The sequence below is a fragment of the Anser cygnoides genome, chromosome 3 (genome assembly GCF_040182565.1).
Source record: "Anser cygnoides isolate HZ-2024a breed goose chromosome 3, Taihu_goose_T2T_genome, whole genome shotgun sequence".
Lineage (NCBI taxonomy): Eukaryota > Metazoa > Chordata > Aves > Anseriformes > Anatidae > Anser > Anser cygnoides.
Window position 1 is genome coordinate 115340243 of NC_089875.1, and position 15674 is coordinate 115355916.

General features: G+C 35.1%; 1 protein-coding gene across 3 annotated transcripts in view; it reads right to left on the reverse strand.

The window, feature by feature from the left end:
* ATAD2B (ATPase family AAA domain containing 2B) overlaps window positions 1-15674 on the reverse strand; it is an 84493-nt gene that overhangs the window by 54072 nt on the left and 14747 nt on the right. For all 3 annotated transcript variants that reach the window (XM_048065688.2, XM_048065687.2, XM_066995008.1), the window contains exons 2-12: window positions 14292-14446; window positions 12092-12138; window positions 10902-11055; window positions 8599-8701; window positions 7941-8049; window positions 6516-6632; window positions 5880-5955; window positions 4088-4186; window positions 2758-2869; window positions 1751-1866; window positions 748-922 (exon numbers count right to left, since the gene is read on the reverse strand). In XM_048065688.2, coding sequence (XP_047921645.2) covers window positions 748-922; window positions 1751-1866; window positions 2758-2869; window positions 4088-4186; window positions 5880-5955; window positions 6516-6632; window positions 7941-8049; window positions 8599-8701; window positions 10902-11055; window positions 12092-12138; window positions 14292-14446 — 1263 coding nt within the window. The remainder of the gene's footprint in view (window positions 1-747; window positions 923-1750; window positions 1867-2757; window positions 2870-4087; window positions 4187-5879; window positions 5956-6515; window positions 6633-7940; window positions 8050-8598; window positions 8702-10901; window positions 11056-12091; window positions 12139-14291; window positions 14447-15674) is intronic.

Sequence of the window (15674 nt, forward strand, 5' to 3'; positions counted from 1 at the left end):
CATGCTAAACTAACACACATATTGAAACACCTGTGATAAAAGGTGTACTCTGAAAACAAAACTGAATTTTCAACTACTGTACTGTTTTGGACAAAGCAAAAAGACTGCATTCTCCTTTGAATAAGCAAGATGGCACCAGTGTATCAGTTTTACTGTATTTGGGAGATTGAAGACAGCAAAGGGTACATAAACTGAGTCACCTTATACTCAGTTACAAAAAACAGAAAAAAATACAGAAAGTATTTTATCTGCCCATAATTCATTTGTTTGGACATGTCTGAAAACAACATGTTTGAGCAACTACGTTTCACTGCTTTATGTGACACTCTTCCGTTCATCACCTTTCAAGCCAAAAAAGGATAATAAAATATACATAGCAGACGCAGTCCCGCATCCTCCTAGAAGGAGCAGATCTTGAACATGCCAGCCAAATTCAAACTCACTGATTTAAGGGTTTTTTTGTTGGTTTTTTTTTTGTTTTTAAATTTTTACCCAAACTACTTTGTCTATTTCATTAACGGACAAGTTCAGAAACTTTTTTCCCCTCAGTTCTCAAAGCCAAAAAATGTTGTTATTTCAGCGTTCCTTTATTACTTCAACTAAACACATAACTTGGACAAATCCCGCCTGATCAACGAAAACAGGTACTTAAGTTTCATTTGCAAATAATCTGGACTGCCTAGAACATAGTGCAGCAACAAAACAAAAAAGCACACAGATATACAAAAAATATATATTTTTTCTAACCTGATCAAAAAGGAGTCGAAGCTGACGTTCAGATTCACCAACCCACTTACTGAGACAGTCTGCTCCTTTCCTCATAAAGAAAGCCACCTTTTTGTCTCCTTGACTGCATTCATTAGCTAGAGCTCTAGCTACCAAGGTTTTACCTGTTCCAGGAGGACCATAGAATAAACAGCCCCTGAAGATAAATGGATCAACACAGTCACAAACTTATTTTACGTCTCCTGAAAAACTCCAAGTCAAATTTTATATGAAGACAGGGAGCCTGGAGAAGAAAGACTTAAGTTCTATTATTATTACATAGCATATTCAACATGACTTTTTAAGACATGTATGTTTTATGCTTTCATATCAGTAGATCTTTGCTTTGTAAAGCACATCAGTCAGAAGGATGTTAAGCTTTCAAAGGATTGTTTTACTCTAGCTAAATACCTCCTCAAATATTAAATCAAATACTTCAGTCAATTTTTATTACTTCTTTGGAGTGATGTATTTCCTTTAAATGACAAAAATATCTCAAAATTTTCAATTTACTTATGTATAACCATTTAAATCTCTCACTAGAAAGTGGCTGATTGTCATGAAAACCATAACATAACGTTACTGAGACTACTTCTATAAAAGAAGCATCAGCTTTTAGCTTGGTTTAGTCAATTATTTGATAACACAGTCATTTGATAATTTATTTATTGATAATAATATTGATACATTATATTTATTGATAATAAAGTCAAGATATTAAGGCTGCCTTAATAGAACACTTGAGAACTCTTTCTTCAACAAAATCACAAAAATGTTTGCCTTACCACAAGAGAAGTAAACTAGATTTTTGTAACTCTTCATCTTGCTTATTATATTCTGATAGACAAGTGGAGTTACAGACATGTAAGTCTATTTGAACTGTAAACACTTCAGGGAACGAATCAATCTCCTATGTGTTTTCAAAGGAAGCATACTTCAGAGTTTAATGAAATCAAAATACAACAACAAGAGCAAATATACCTACCTTGGTGGCTGAATTTTGAATTTTTCAAATATTTCTGGATAGAGAAGAGGAAACACTACCATTTCCTTAAGTGCAAGGATGTGATGGCTCAATCCCCCTATACTATCAAAACGCACCTTGGAAAAAAAAAGCAAAGTCCATATTAGCAATGGCTTTTCCCAAAAAACCCTATGTTTATAAACCAATGTACTTGGAAAAAAGAACTGCAAACAGCAATGCATTCATCAAAAAATACTAAAATAGGAGTTGTCTCAAGTATAAAAAAGTTGAGAAAGTTAATTCTCAGTTGCCCAGGTAAAGTTTACCTGGTTCACAAACTAACTGTGCCAGGGATGCCTGGACATCTACAGAAACATCGTAGAAACGACATAGAAACGTCGTTGCCCACATTGGAGAGCATTTTTAAACCCAGGCACACCGTAACATGAATATCCTTGAAATACTTCTGGATGGTGGTTCAGCTCTACTACTAATTCAGCAGCTTTTCCACAAACACACATCATCAACTAGCATACATCGTTGTTTCTAAATTTTTTTTTTTTTTTTTTTTTTTTTTTGCTAGGCCAAGCTGAGGGTTCCTGGACTACATTCCCTTTAGTCAGATTTGTCAGAGAGAATACTGAAGATCCACACAAACATTCTGTTTGAAGTCTGCACAGTACCAACATGGCTAGCACATGGACAACCCCAGGTGGTCAGTACAACTGTTTCTACACTGCTCAGGATATCACAGCTTCCACTATTACAAGTAATCAAAAACTGGCTGTAAATAAAGAAATACAGCTGAGAAATTGATATTTGAGCTCATCGATGGTACGCATGCAGCCTGATGATTTACTACAGGCCAAAAGCAAATGCTTCATAGCCCAAAATAATAAACAGACAACAGCTTTAGAACAATTAAAATAGACCAGTGAGTATACAATGAATTAACTTCAACTCTAATGAGAAACTATGGTGAATTCTGCTTATGCATAACTGGGGGAAGGAAAAAAGTTTTAACGTACCGATTTATCAACAATCATAGGGTCAACATCAGCCAAGCTTGCCCCAACTTTCACACGTTCTCGTAGGATTCCACTAGCTAAGTCTTCCGCTCTGAAGTTTAAAGGTAGGCACCTGTTCAACCATAACAACAAAAAATATTGTTTTAATATTTTGGGGGGAATGGACAGAGACAAGAGATTGAATGGCTTCCTCCACTAAATTAAAACACACATCAGTCTAACCAGTTTTCATCCAATCACTTAAACTTACTCATCCAATTTCAAAACTATTATTAAAAAAAGAAGTTAAATTTATTAGGCTGAGATAAAAGAATTATAGAACTAATTCTTCTGTGTATCACTAAAAATAGAGAGTACCTAAAAAGACAACCTTCCTGGATTGATAAGGTAACCAAATTGATATTTTTATTTTGGTAATTATTGTTCCAGATTTGGTAATTCTCTAAAGATAGTGTTATGCTTGCATATAGGTATTTCATTCTGGAGAGCTAGACTGGACACATTATTTTGATTTAACACAAAAAAAAGTTGAGCAAAAAAAGTGCACTCTCAGATCACCTTTAAATCATATGCACCTGATTCAGTTTCTCAGCATATACAAAGAAGCTTCAAATCCTTACACAGGTATTAAACCAGGTGAAATACACAGAGTAAGGGAGAGAGAAAGGTACCAGTAACATACCAGTTACACTTGCAATTACACTTTTGATAGTTGTACATGTCTTTGGAACTCATTAGGATGGAAAAAGGAATGGTATTGCAGACAAGAGATGGAAAAAGAAGAGCATAAAAAGAAAACAGTTTTCCTACAAATATATCTATGGCAGTAAATTTATTGACATGTTATATATCTTCCACTTTTAGATAACTGGTAGAAAAATGTAAGGTCAAAAGACTGTATGTTGTGTGTGCAGAATGTTCATGATGTTACGAAACAGTAAGAAATTATGAAGGGCCAGCACTGGCGTGTACACCTGAAGTAACTGGGACCAAGTACCAACGTAAATCTAGGTACTCTCTTTTTACACCAAGAATAAAAATACATTTTTAACTGACAAATTATGTCTTGTAAGCCAGCTGAATCAAATAGATTTATTTTTTTTTAATCTTTGGATCTTTTTTTATCACTATTGTTAATTATCTCTTCAAAAGACTTCAAAATCTACATTAATATATAAGTAGCAATCCTCCCACACAGTAGCTGCAGGCAATCCCAGGTAGAATCAAAAAAGTCTGCAGAATCAACAGAACACTAACTTATTTTCAGCAGATTATTTTCTGCTGAATAGTAAAAATAAAACCCTCCTAAAGACCAAAGATGTTTTGATACCTATTTCTTGCCCTGGCCATGCTTTTAGATTTTCTTCTTTCAAAACGTTCTTCATCTGACGAAGTGGTATCACTGCTGTGAATGGCATGCTTCTTTCTCCTATTTAAATAGCAAAATAAATACAAAGCTCAGTCCTTTTCACAGTTGTACAGCCTGTTTTGATTTTTTATAAAAACAAAATTGAAACGGCAAATACAATACTGTTCAGGTTTAACACACGCATGCAAATTTTTGTTTTATTAAGAAGATATCAAAATACTTGGGGGGAGGAATAGAAACATCATCTTTTACTGTCTCAAGAATGTCCAATATCAACACGGACATTACCATAACAGTAGATCCCTGTAAAATCCAGTGCATGTTACTTCAGCAAGTATGACTAAGTATTCAATCCTTACGTTGTTGAGTTCAAACAGCTACGCAGAAACTTCCAACCCTTAGCCACCTCTATCATAACAGAAATATCAAGGTCTCCTTACTCAGTTTGATGCTTTCCTCTATTCTTTTAAAATATTCCATACTTCCTAAAGCGTATGTTCTCTTTTTATGAGGTTAAGGCTGAACAGCAGCAGCTTTACAAAGTATTACATTAGTTTAACTTCTGAATCGAAGTAAAATTACTATTCAAAGCATGCATGAACCATTTCTTATTGTAGTATGACAGTATTTCAGAATACTCTTTCAAAATACTAGATAATGTACATTATTACATCCTCTGTACACAAAAATACTCTTAATTTAATCAGTGTGAAGAAGCACTTTTTTGTATGAACTAAGCAGAATCAGCTAATAGGAAAACTAATGTCTTTTTAGTGAATATAGTGAGCTTTGTCATTTGCATGAACATGATAATGCATTGATGAGCTATTTTTTTGCCAAAGGAAAATTAGGCAAATCAGTTTTGACCAAAATGATCAAAAATTAAGTACATTTAAAAACGCATCAAAGAGAACGTTATGCAACTGGAGAGAACTTTTATGGGAGTGTAAAATACCCTGAGAAATACAGATAAAATGGAAGAGGAGCAATAAACATGATAAAACTGAAGGGATAATTGCCTCCAAACTCTTTACATCTTACTAGCAATTAAAACTCCAGAGATCATCCAACACAATATACACTACAAGCAATAAAATTCTCCTCAAAATTATACGTTATTTATATCGCGAAGAAACTTGTAGAATCCTAAGATCCTGCTACAGAGAAAAGCTTTTTAAAGCTTTGAGTAAGTTTGGTTTTACAAAAACTCAAGTATTTTGTTAAATAAAGCCTTTTGACTGTTTACAAGAAAACTCAGTACATTACAGACTTCTTTGACACAAAAGGTCCAAGTCAAAAATCATGTTTGGTTAATTTTATGTTAAATTCCTAATACTATTCAGATGGAACCTGAACTAGAAGAAAACAAAAAAAAACATTACTCTGACTTAGTTTTCCTTGTAGGATAGAAAATGGACATTAGCTAAACTGCTGCTTTGGAACTGAACACTAAATAAAAGCCTTTACAGAAAAATCTGGTGTGCAGTGCAGAATTCTTGTTCCAGTACTGGCAAAACACCCGTTTCCAGTCAGTTTCCAGACTGCTCATCACAAAGCTTCTAAAAAAAGCTTCATGAAATGCTGTGAAATTCATTTCTGTATGCTGATCAGGATCTGAACCTGAGATACAATTCAAGATCCATTCATATGCATGAGTGAAAACATACAACTCAAGAATATTTTGAAAATCAAAAGCTAATAGAAACATACTTAGAGAGAGTAAACAACTACGTACCAAAAGACTGACATTTACCTGATATGGCTTCTTCTCGCAGGAGATCTGTGAATATCAAACAGTGTATTTTCCCTCTTTTTTTGGTGAGCCGGCACTGAGTAAGAGAAGTTACAGGTTTGTAACATCAGTTAAAAAAGAATGAACTAATCTAAATGCAGCTGCAAAAATGTTAGATTATTCCCGTACCAATAATTTTATCACTGTTTTCTCCATTAGCTCAAATTAGGAAAAGAAATTTCTCATCATTGCAAAATGTGGCAACTGCTGCTATGCAATTTATCTGGTTACGAATTAGGTTTATCACTCAAGAAGCAGAGAAATCAGCAGTTTTGCTATGTATTTATTTATTAGGTGGCAGAGTTCAACTTTTGCCAACTATTTCTTTGCAACCCTGAGCCCAGCGTATGACAGTATTTGCAAAGTTCAATGAGGCAGCAAGCAGGAGAGATGCTACCAAAACGCACACTTAACAATCGTTTTCAGTAGTCATATTCATATGGTGAACTAAAACAGAGGCAAGAATGGAAGTCACTAAACACTGCTTGGGAGCTCGTTCAGGGATAAGGAACAGTCATCCAACTTCCCTTCCCACACCCGTGGTGTTTCTTGGAAGTCAAAAAAGCAGAACTGTATGAGCACTGTCTAGTTACTCACCTATTGGAGGGGCCTGATATCTTTCAACAGTTTTTCTCTGTCTTAGATTATACGGTCGGTCATTTTCTTCTCCTTCAGCTTCTTCTACTTCTATATCTCCATCTTCTTCCTGAGACTCTGTTGGGAAGGGTTGGGGGTAAAGAGAAAATTTCAGAACTCATCTTCTTGATGCCAGAACTATCCTTACCCTAAACATTTTAATGGTCATTGAGAACTATCCCCCTCCTACTAATTAACATTAATTTGCAAATCACTAGGAATTTGAAGACCAAGACCAATCTACAGCCTATTGTCAAAACTTCTTCCAGTTTCCCACAGAAGGTTCTGGAAAAGCAACAGAAAGAAAAGTAAGTATAATCAAATTAGTTTTAGCTGTGAACTGCAAATATCTGTCATCTTTTTCCTTCAGTAATTATCCCTCAAACTAAGAAAATGCCTTTCTTCTCTCTCTTTTCCCGTAGCTGCCTGGGAAAATCAAATATTTGACATAACACAAAAATAACTCTAATTGTAAGATTCACAGTATCATTTTTACACGGAGCAAATCAACACACTGTATAATAAAGTTACCACATAGATCCATCTATTAATATGATCAGTATTTCTGTCCCTAGACCTCTGAATTAAGACTGTGTTCTTACTAACTAGGAAAGACCAAATAACCTACAGTTCAAAATTTAGTTCAAAATCAAAAGACACTATGCTGTGTCCTGTATGGGTCCCTTATGTCAAGTTTGAGCTTGGTTTCCTAAGGAAACCAAGCATGCTGTTGATCAATGCCATCAGAGTTGGCCATTATCCCTTCTTCCTCCAACACCTTTTGAACCCACTGGCCAGTTTCAAACAAGTTCTTAAAAGAAATTCAGAATTTCAAATAGAATAGTCTCTACAAGCTTTCTAAAATTCAGTAGATGGATAGAAAACAGAGACTTTTAATTAATATTTTCATTAAAAGTTAAGATGCAGAAATGACCATTACACAGTCTTTCTGCTAACAGCCATCCACTGTATGAGAAATAGCAAGTCAATAAGAAAACACAGAGCTGTGGGCTACATGTACCACATCCTGATTTCAACACAGAGGACTGTTACAGGGAATATGAGGAAAGTTTCCAATATTTTGTATTACAGGAAACAAGAGGAAAGGAATGTAGAATACACATATTTAGAAACCAGGCTTTTTTTCTACTTCTTTCAGATAAAATTGGATTGCATTGTTTAAAGAAAACTGTTTGTAGAGATCCCTAAATCCTTTTCAATGTACTTACTCACAATACTTTTGCTAATTGGTCAATTAAATAATTCCAAATCCAGAGCCAAAACCAAATTATTTTCTGTAGTGTAATATATTGCTATTTTATGTTCAGGAGAGCTTTGTTTTATAATTATTTCAGACAAAGCCTTACAATCCCGTACAAGCCATACCTTCTTCTTCGCCTTCTGTGGACACTTCATGGTGGTTCTGAATCCCATAGCTATTTCTCCTCAGTGATTTCCTCCTTCTTTTCACTCGAGAATACATATCCATGTTTTCCTGTAATGAAAGTAACATACACTCCTGTCAGTAACTGTCCCACGTCACTTACGTTGTTAGCCCACGGTTCAGGAAGTAATACTACATAAAATTTCTAGCCCCCAACTGTTTTTTCAACAGAGCCTTCCACAAGTAGGCTACAAAAACAATATTCTCAAATTTAATGGGTGATAAAATAAACCCCTTTATACTTAGTCTTTCTAATACATTGTCAGTAATCAGTATGAGGCTACTTTAGAGAACAAAGTAGGTAATAGTCCTTGGTCCTGTTTTCAGACTACCTAAGTGTGCTTCAAACCAAAGGAGGACCACCACATCACATCCTAAGGGCATGGCAGTAAATTCATCAGACTTAACATTCTAGCAACACACATATCACTTCTGTGAATTTTCTTCTCATTTTGAGTTTATCAAATTTTTTAATGTTATCCACTGATGAGGATCTGAAACCTTTTGGCAGAGCTACCAACAAAAGTATGGGAATTACAAAAACAAACATGCTCCCCCTTTCACATTACTTTTATCCAAGAACCGAGACACTGCACTTACAAATTCTGTATCTGTCCACATTCGCAGCCGCTCTACTTCCCCAGACCGCCTATTTCTCCTGATGTTAATATTATCCATTTCCTGCAGGACAGCTTCGGCAGTACTAAAATATATGCAACAGTTAGCAAAATAAATAGAGAAAAAAATAAAAATCAGTCTTAAAATAGCAGGCATGCAGAACTTTCCACATAGTACCCAATAGCTTAACATATCTATTTTTATGGTCTGTTATGGCTAGTCCAAGGTCTGCAAGCTGACTAAATATATAAATGGCTTAATATGTGAAAATTTTAAGGTAGCTTCCTGAATCTATCAGTTAAGTACAACACTAACCACAATAAAGAAAATTGAAAGATGAACCTATAGAATATAAACTAAAAAGTATGCGTAAGAAGAAATGCTGATGCTACGGGTTCAAATTAGGTTATATTGTTTTAAAGTCTATTTTTGCTCAGTGCAGATTGCAGCATACAAATTTGTAACTGCTTAGGAAGGTGTCAGATCTGTAGAGTAAGATAGTAAAGCTTTTTATCCACGTAATTATAATACTGTGAAAGCAGTCAATGTCTCCACCCTGTAAGGTACGTATCCTTCTATCCTGGCCTCATAGAGACACCAATAAATAAAGGATTTTAAAACTGTTAGATCAGTAACACCTAGAGCTTCAACGTTCGTTATTTGAGCTCATTACTCTACCACTTCTCATCTATTATTTAATTAGACTACATTTTCATTATCTGAAGCATTTGTAAACAGATTGCAAAACAATGTTGGTATGTGAATTAGAACCTTGTCCAAAATGCTTTATTGCTAAGGAAGAAAACAACAAGGAATTACGCAAACTAAGGCAAATATTTGGCCACCTGTTCTGACCACCTATTTACTGCTCTCTATGGTGATTGTAACAGATTTCCTCTGGAATTCTACTATAGCTGTATAGTAATTGTAAGAAGGCAGAAACTTTCACTTCCTTTCTTTCAAGCTGTTTAAAAGTAAATCTGAAGAGTGAAACCCTGCCTAGAAAGTAGTCCATGGAAGTTCAAGCCACGGATGTCAAAAAAGTCAAGATTTTGTTAAGAGTGCCCTTCTCAATTTTAAACAATTCTTCTCAAGTATCTGTGATGTGTGACATTTACTACTTCAAGTAAAATTATGCTATAACTCATTATCAAAGAAAACAGGGCCGGGGGTCGGGGACTGGAAAAGTCCACCCACTTTGCCAAGCAAGAAAAAACTAAACAATACTTAAATCACTGCTGACAGATGTTTATCTAATATGTTCTTAAAAAGCTCCAATGATTATTGGACACGCTGTTATCAGTATAAGTTCGTATATAGATTTGAGTACCATGATCTTATCAAATTACGATCTTCGTGGTAGACTTTTTCCTATTGTTGATAAGAGGGGGGAGATTCAACTGCAACTAGAAAAATAAATGTAACCGAATATAAGTTTGTAAACTGATACTAAGTAGTTACTAGGTAAATTGAAAAGAATGTTTAATGAATAGAAAGTTCAACTGAATACATTTAGCAATACAGATCATACTTGGCAATTAAATGTTTATGTATAAATCATTTTTCAAGCACTAGCAAGCAATTTCTTACAGATGTGCCTATTAAAATCCATTTTACAGGTGGGAAAGTTGACACACATTAAGTGACCTGCCCAGGGCCACACAGAAATAATAATTAAAGAAAATATTTCTGGCTCCCATTCCTATGCTCAGACCAGACCGTGCCTCCCTCTCTGACCTACTTTGTCTGCACAGTAAATGTCAAAAAGTGACACCAATCCTGTGTGAATTACTAACAAATGGTAAAAAACAAAAACAAAAAAATAAACAACAAAAAAGAAAGCTACACACTTTTGATATTTTATGATCAAAATCATACAGGCAAGATCTAGAAAGCTTTCCAAGTGCTGTTGCTAATTACTACTTTACATCACATTTAGGTATCACTACATAAACAGGTTACTAGGAGACAAACCAGGGTGTGGATTTACAGCACGTAAGGCACTCTGCAGTAACTGCCAACACACACAGTTTTATCCAGGGGTAAACACAAAGCAGCTTACTCCTCAACACAAGTCCAGTAAGCTACTTTGCATTTAGTGCATGGGTAACGTTGGCAGTTGCAACACAGGAGCCAGCCTTTAACCCAAACCACAACCTGGCTTGCCTCAATGCTGTTACGTTCTCACAGTCAAACACAGAGATGGCACTGCAAGACAGGGTTTTCTAACTTTATTAAAAGTCATCACGATGCTTTGTGAATACAACTGAAGTATCCCCACATACCTGTTTACTAGCTGATCAAACAATAAACTCTGATTCAAAGTTTCAAATCTGTTTTTCCTGGACCGACAACTTTTTCTGACTTCTATATCTCCGTTTATGCAAGCATGGTCCCCATCTCCCTTTTTTTCCCCTCGAAGGGGATGGCTTTTGAGAGCTAAGAGAAATTTGTATTACTACTTTAAAATGCAGGAAACAACATTTTCACAAACAAGAATTAATAAGCAGAATACTTAACAAGAACAATATACCAGAAGTAACTAAGGAGCACAATACGAGCACCCTTATATACGCTAAAGAAATATATATAATTCCTATCAAAATTGTTTTTCAAGCTATTTCTTCAGACTCGAGCTTGTTTCCTTGTATTATAGATCTTATGTTAAGATAAAAATTTGGTATTCAAATATCCACTCAATATTTTTAAGTCAACATCAATACTAAAATGCACACTTGGCCCCCAGTTTCAATTCTGAGTCCTCCAAATGCAATATCAAAAGGTCAGATACAACACATTGATTTCACAAACAATGTACCAGCTACTCTGTACAGTGCCAAACAAAAAGGGATCCCACTCCTGATTGTTCCTTAGGCACCACAATAAATAATAAAAAATACCAAAAATGCTTAATGAGTTAACATTTACATAGAGTCAACACAATTAAATGAAACAATTTATGAAAAGGGGACATGAAAGACAGTATGGTTTTAGCTGAGTTATGAAGTGAGATGGTGAGTTTGAACAGTAGAAGCAAAGAGGAAAGCTGTTCCAAGGTAGGAGGAGCTGCAGACAAGGCAGGTCTCTCTAGAGCAATAACGGAGTAAGTAATGTTAAGATCCACAGAAGGCCAAATCTTAAACGAGCAAAGAGAGTAAGTAAATTAAAGAGAGCAGCTGGGAGAGGAAGGCCAAAATTAGTCCCTAACAGTAAATTTGGTAATTAAGGAAAACATCAAGATCATGGCCAAGAGGTCTGAATTGAGAAGAGAAATGGAATTTCATCTGAGAATGTTCCCCATGTCCATAGAGAGCATCCAAGATGTTGACGGAAGGAAACTGAGCCAAAACAGTAAACTTTTGGGTCAAAATGAGTAATCAGTAAAGTTATTAAAAATATATGCAACCAAAAACCATTGACATAAAATTGTTAAATGTAAAAATAGATGCTAAAGGGTTGGCTGTAATACACTTACATAAGCTACGTCCATTTGGTAGTGTAGCACCAGGCTGAGAAGTTAACCTAGGAAACAATTAGATTAGAAAAACAAATAATGTTTTCATTTCTTAGCCAAGCAAAAGTTACACAATGAAAATAAAACTTTAAAAGTTAAATCCAACTTAAAACGTTGCACAATAAACCATGACTTCAAAACCTTCGTCAAACTAAGAGCAGACTCTTAGTCTCTGAAGTCTGCCTCATGCCCAACACTGGAATGAGGGCAAAACTGCCAAATACCAATTATACGAATCCCCCCAATTATCCAAACATCTCTTTTACTAGTCCCTTTTTTATATTAGTCCCCCTCTATCAATCTCTGACAGTTCTTATTTTTAAATTAACTTCATTCTACTATTTAATAGATTGAGAAAAAATGTATTGCAGAGTTTTCTGAAATTTTACAGAATAAACAATTGTTCACTTTTTCTCTTTAAAAATGAAAAAATCTTATTTATGAGGCAGCCTGAAAAGAATATTTAGCATAGAATACAAATGAACAAGAACTCTACAGCTATTGACAGACTGTTAACAGTAACTTGCCAATACTGTTACACAAAAAGGCAAAGTAAGTCACACAAAAGGCAAAAATATATATTTTAATCTCTCTTCCATCCTCAGAAACACCAAGTATTTTACAGACAAGCAAACTATAGCATTTACTGCCTACCACTACTGGATAGGAAGGAACATCCTGTTTTCAGACTGAAAAGCTTGAATGAATTTGATGGGGAAGAGGAAAAAGAGGGGAAATCTTAGTAAACTAAATTAATTTAAATGTGACCAAGAGTTCAACACACTACAAAAATATCAACTTAATGGAAGAATAGAAGATGTGGGCTTCTGCTATTATTTTCCTAAGAAATGTGTAACACTTATGAAACAAAGGTAACCTAAGGATTTTTGCCAGGGTTGGGTAGCAACACAGAAAGCCACGTTCACGTATCATGTGCACATCCAACTTTCCAGTAACGTTTTTCTGGTCAGATATTTTAAGTTTTTTAGAAACCACAACTGAAGAAGTGAAATTTGATTATAATGAAGGTTTAGCAACAAAACCTTTGGGAAAAGTCTTAAAGACTCAAGATTGTTATTAGGCACAGCGCTTTGGATTTTGGCAGAAAATAACCAAAAAAAACCCATATGCATGGATGTCACAGCACATTCTGTGTAACAACGTGAGCTTGGGTATCCTGACCAAATTTCATTTGACACAGTGATCTAAATTCTCCCAGCCACATTAAGTATTTTTTCATCTCTTAGCATTTCTAATATCTACAGTACAAACCTATACTTATAAACAAAAAAAACATGAGTTTCAGTATATTTTTAGATGACCATGCACACATATTATATTCAATTTATTCTGTTTTAAAAGGGAAAACAAACAGAAAAAAATAATCCGTTTTAAGATTTATACAGTTTCTAAATACGCCATCCTAGCAGATGACAGTCCTGTAGTGAATTGCAGTCACTCTTTTATGCCAAGTGTTGTAAGAACTCCAATTTGTTCATAAATAAGAAATATTATCTACAAAAGAATCACTATTAACTGAATGTTCATAGCCCAGGAACATATACTCTATACTGTCTCAATTACCTGTAATCTTGTGAACACAGGAATGCTTTTGAAAATCTTATTAATCAATAGTTAGAAAATGAAATAAATTACTCCTCTTTTGAGTTATAAAAATGTGGCATGGCTTAGACTTTAATTAATTAAACATAGTAGTTTACTTCATTCTTTATAGCCAAACAGGGAAGAGAGGCTGAAAATGACAATGGAAAGAAACTTGACCATTATCTATTCCTTAAAGATAGCAAAAATACTGATTTCTTTATTAAAATGTCATGTCTTCTTATAGACAAAGTACATAAAAATACCAATTAAGTCACTAAATTTGGATGTATCAAGAACCTAGAATTCAGACTGCATATGAAATAAAAATTAAGTTTCCATTTTAGCACACATTTGCATAGAAAGAAAGCATACAGATGAGAGGACTGATATAACCCCCATTCCTGGAGTCTTAAAATAACAAGGAAACTATATGAAATTAGCATGCTTCAAAAATACACTCGAGTGTAAGCTACAGCTCGCTGCAGAAACAGAGGAAGCGAGTCAAAAATATGGGAAAATTTGACAGAACTTCATTTTTCTCTTAGTACCAAGTTACCTGGACTGTCCAGTTGAGATGCTCCATTCCTCTCGCTGCCCAGTGCTGCGTGATTTTGATTTGTCTTTGCACACAGGATCAGCATGTTTTGAGGTACGTTTGGCGGGAGGAGATATGTGGCTATCGCTCAAACTACCATCACTACCTTCATCTTTCTGAAAACAAAAAAAAACATCAGACCATACTTAGTTGGCTCATTTCTATATACCCTTGTAGAAAAATGAGGAAAATTAAGCTTGGTAGACGATAACTTTAATTAAAGGAAACACAGACAGGTGTAACTGATGATAAATAAAGCCATGCACTCAGAGTTAAACTCTCTCCCCTGTCAAACTCTCAGCGTTTGGCTTGCCCAAAATATTAAAAATATTTATTCTGAAAAATCTGTCAGAAGCTATAAAGATCTTTTATTTGAAACATTAAGCGTTTGTATATTTGATCATTTTTTCCTGAACAAGCATTCTGGTTCTCTCACCCATTGCACTTTGTGTTTCCTACTTGACAATGCCACCCCTGCCCTACTTGTAAATGAATTAATAGTGAAATAAAGAGAAACAAGGACTGAGTAAAATTAAGATACTTAGAAACACAGCATGAATTTATCCCACTGACATTATCTTTGTACTTAAAATGCTTAAACAGTCACATTACACTCTTCCTTCTTGCAAGAGTTTTGCAGTATCTTCCTTCTACTGCTATATGTGCAACTGAAAGCAGATGTATTTCTACAGCACTTTTAGTCTCCTGTGCTTGTTAGCAGCATTACACACACTAAAGCTTCAGCCGTAACACCTAGAAAAAGCACCACAACACTACCGGAGTTCTTCCTCTGTGGCTTACTAGTGGTAAGAGACAGAAACTCAAAGACAGGAGGAGTTATGCAAGAGCTCTGTCCGTAAGTAGTGCATGGACAGACAACTTAGGAGGATCTGCGACTGTCATGGTGAAATAGGAAGGAAAAAGCAATACTCTGCAAACCAAAAATTTAAACCAAGATTGTTCTTGTGAGTTAAAATATATATAAATAAAATGTATGTATCTTCTCCTGCAACAACCGATTTCCAAATATCAAGGTCCAGGAACTGTCAGCGAGGACAAACCAAGAAAAAAAAATCGTTTTACTTGTATGCAAATAGATGGTTGTGGAAGTCCAGTTTATTCATCTGGCTCATCAGCAACCACCATCTGCTTTGTACTGCAGATAATTCAAATACTGGATATCTCAAGCACTCAAGGGGGAGAAAAAAAAATTAACTTAGGATGAAGAAAGGCTGTCACAGCACCACATTTAGGAAGTGGCAAAGCCTACAGAAAACCAGCCGCATGGGTGCAGTTTGGGGAGACAGCAGACCCAAAGAAGCTCAGCATTGCTGAACCCCAGGC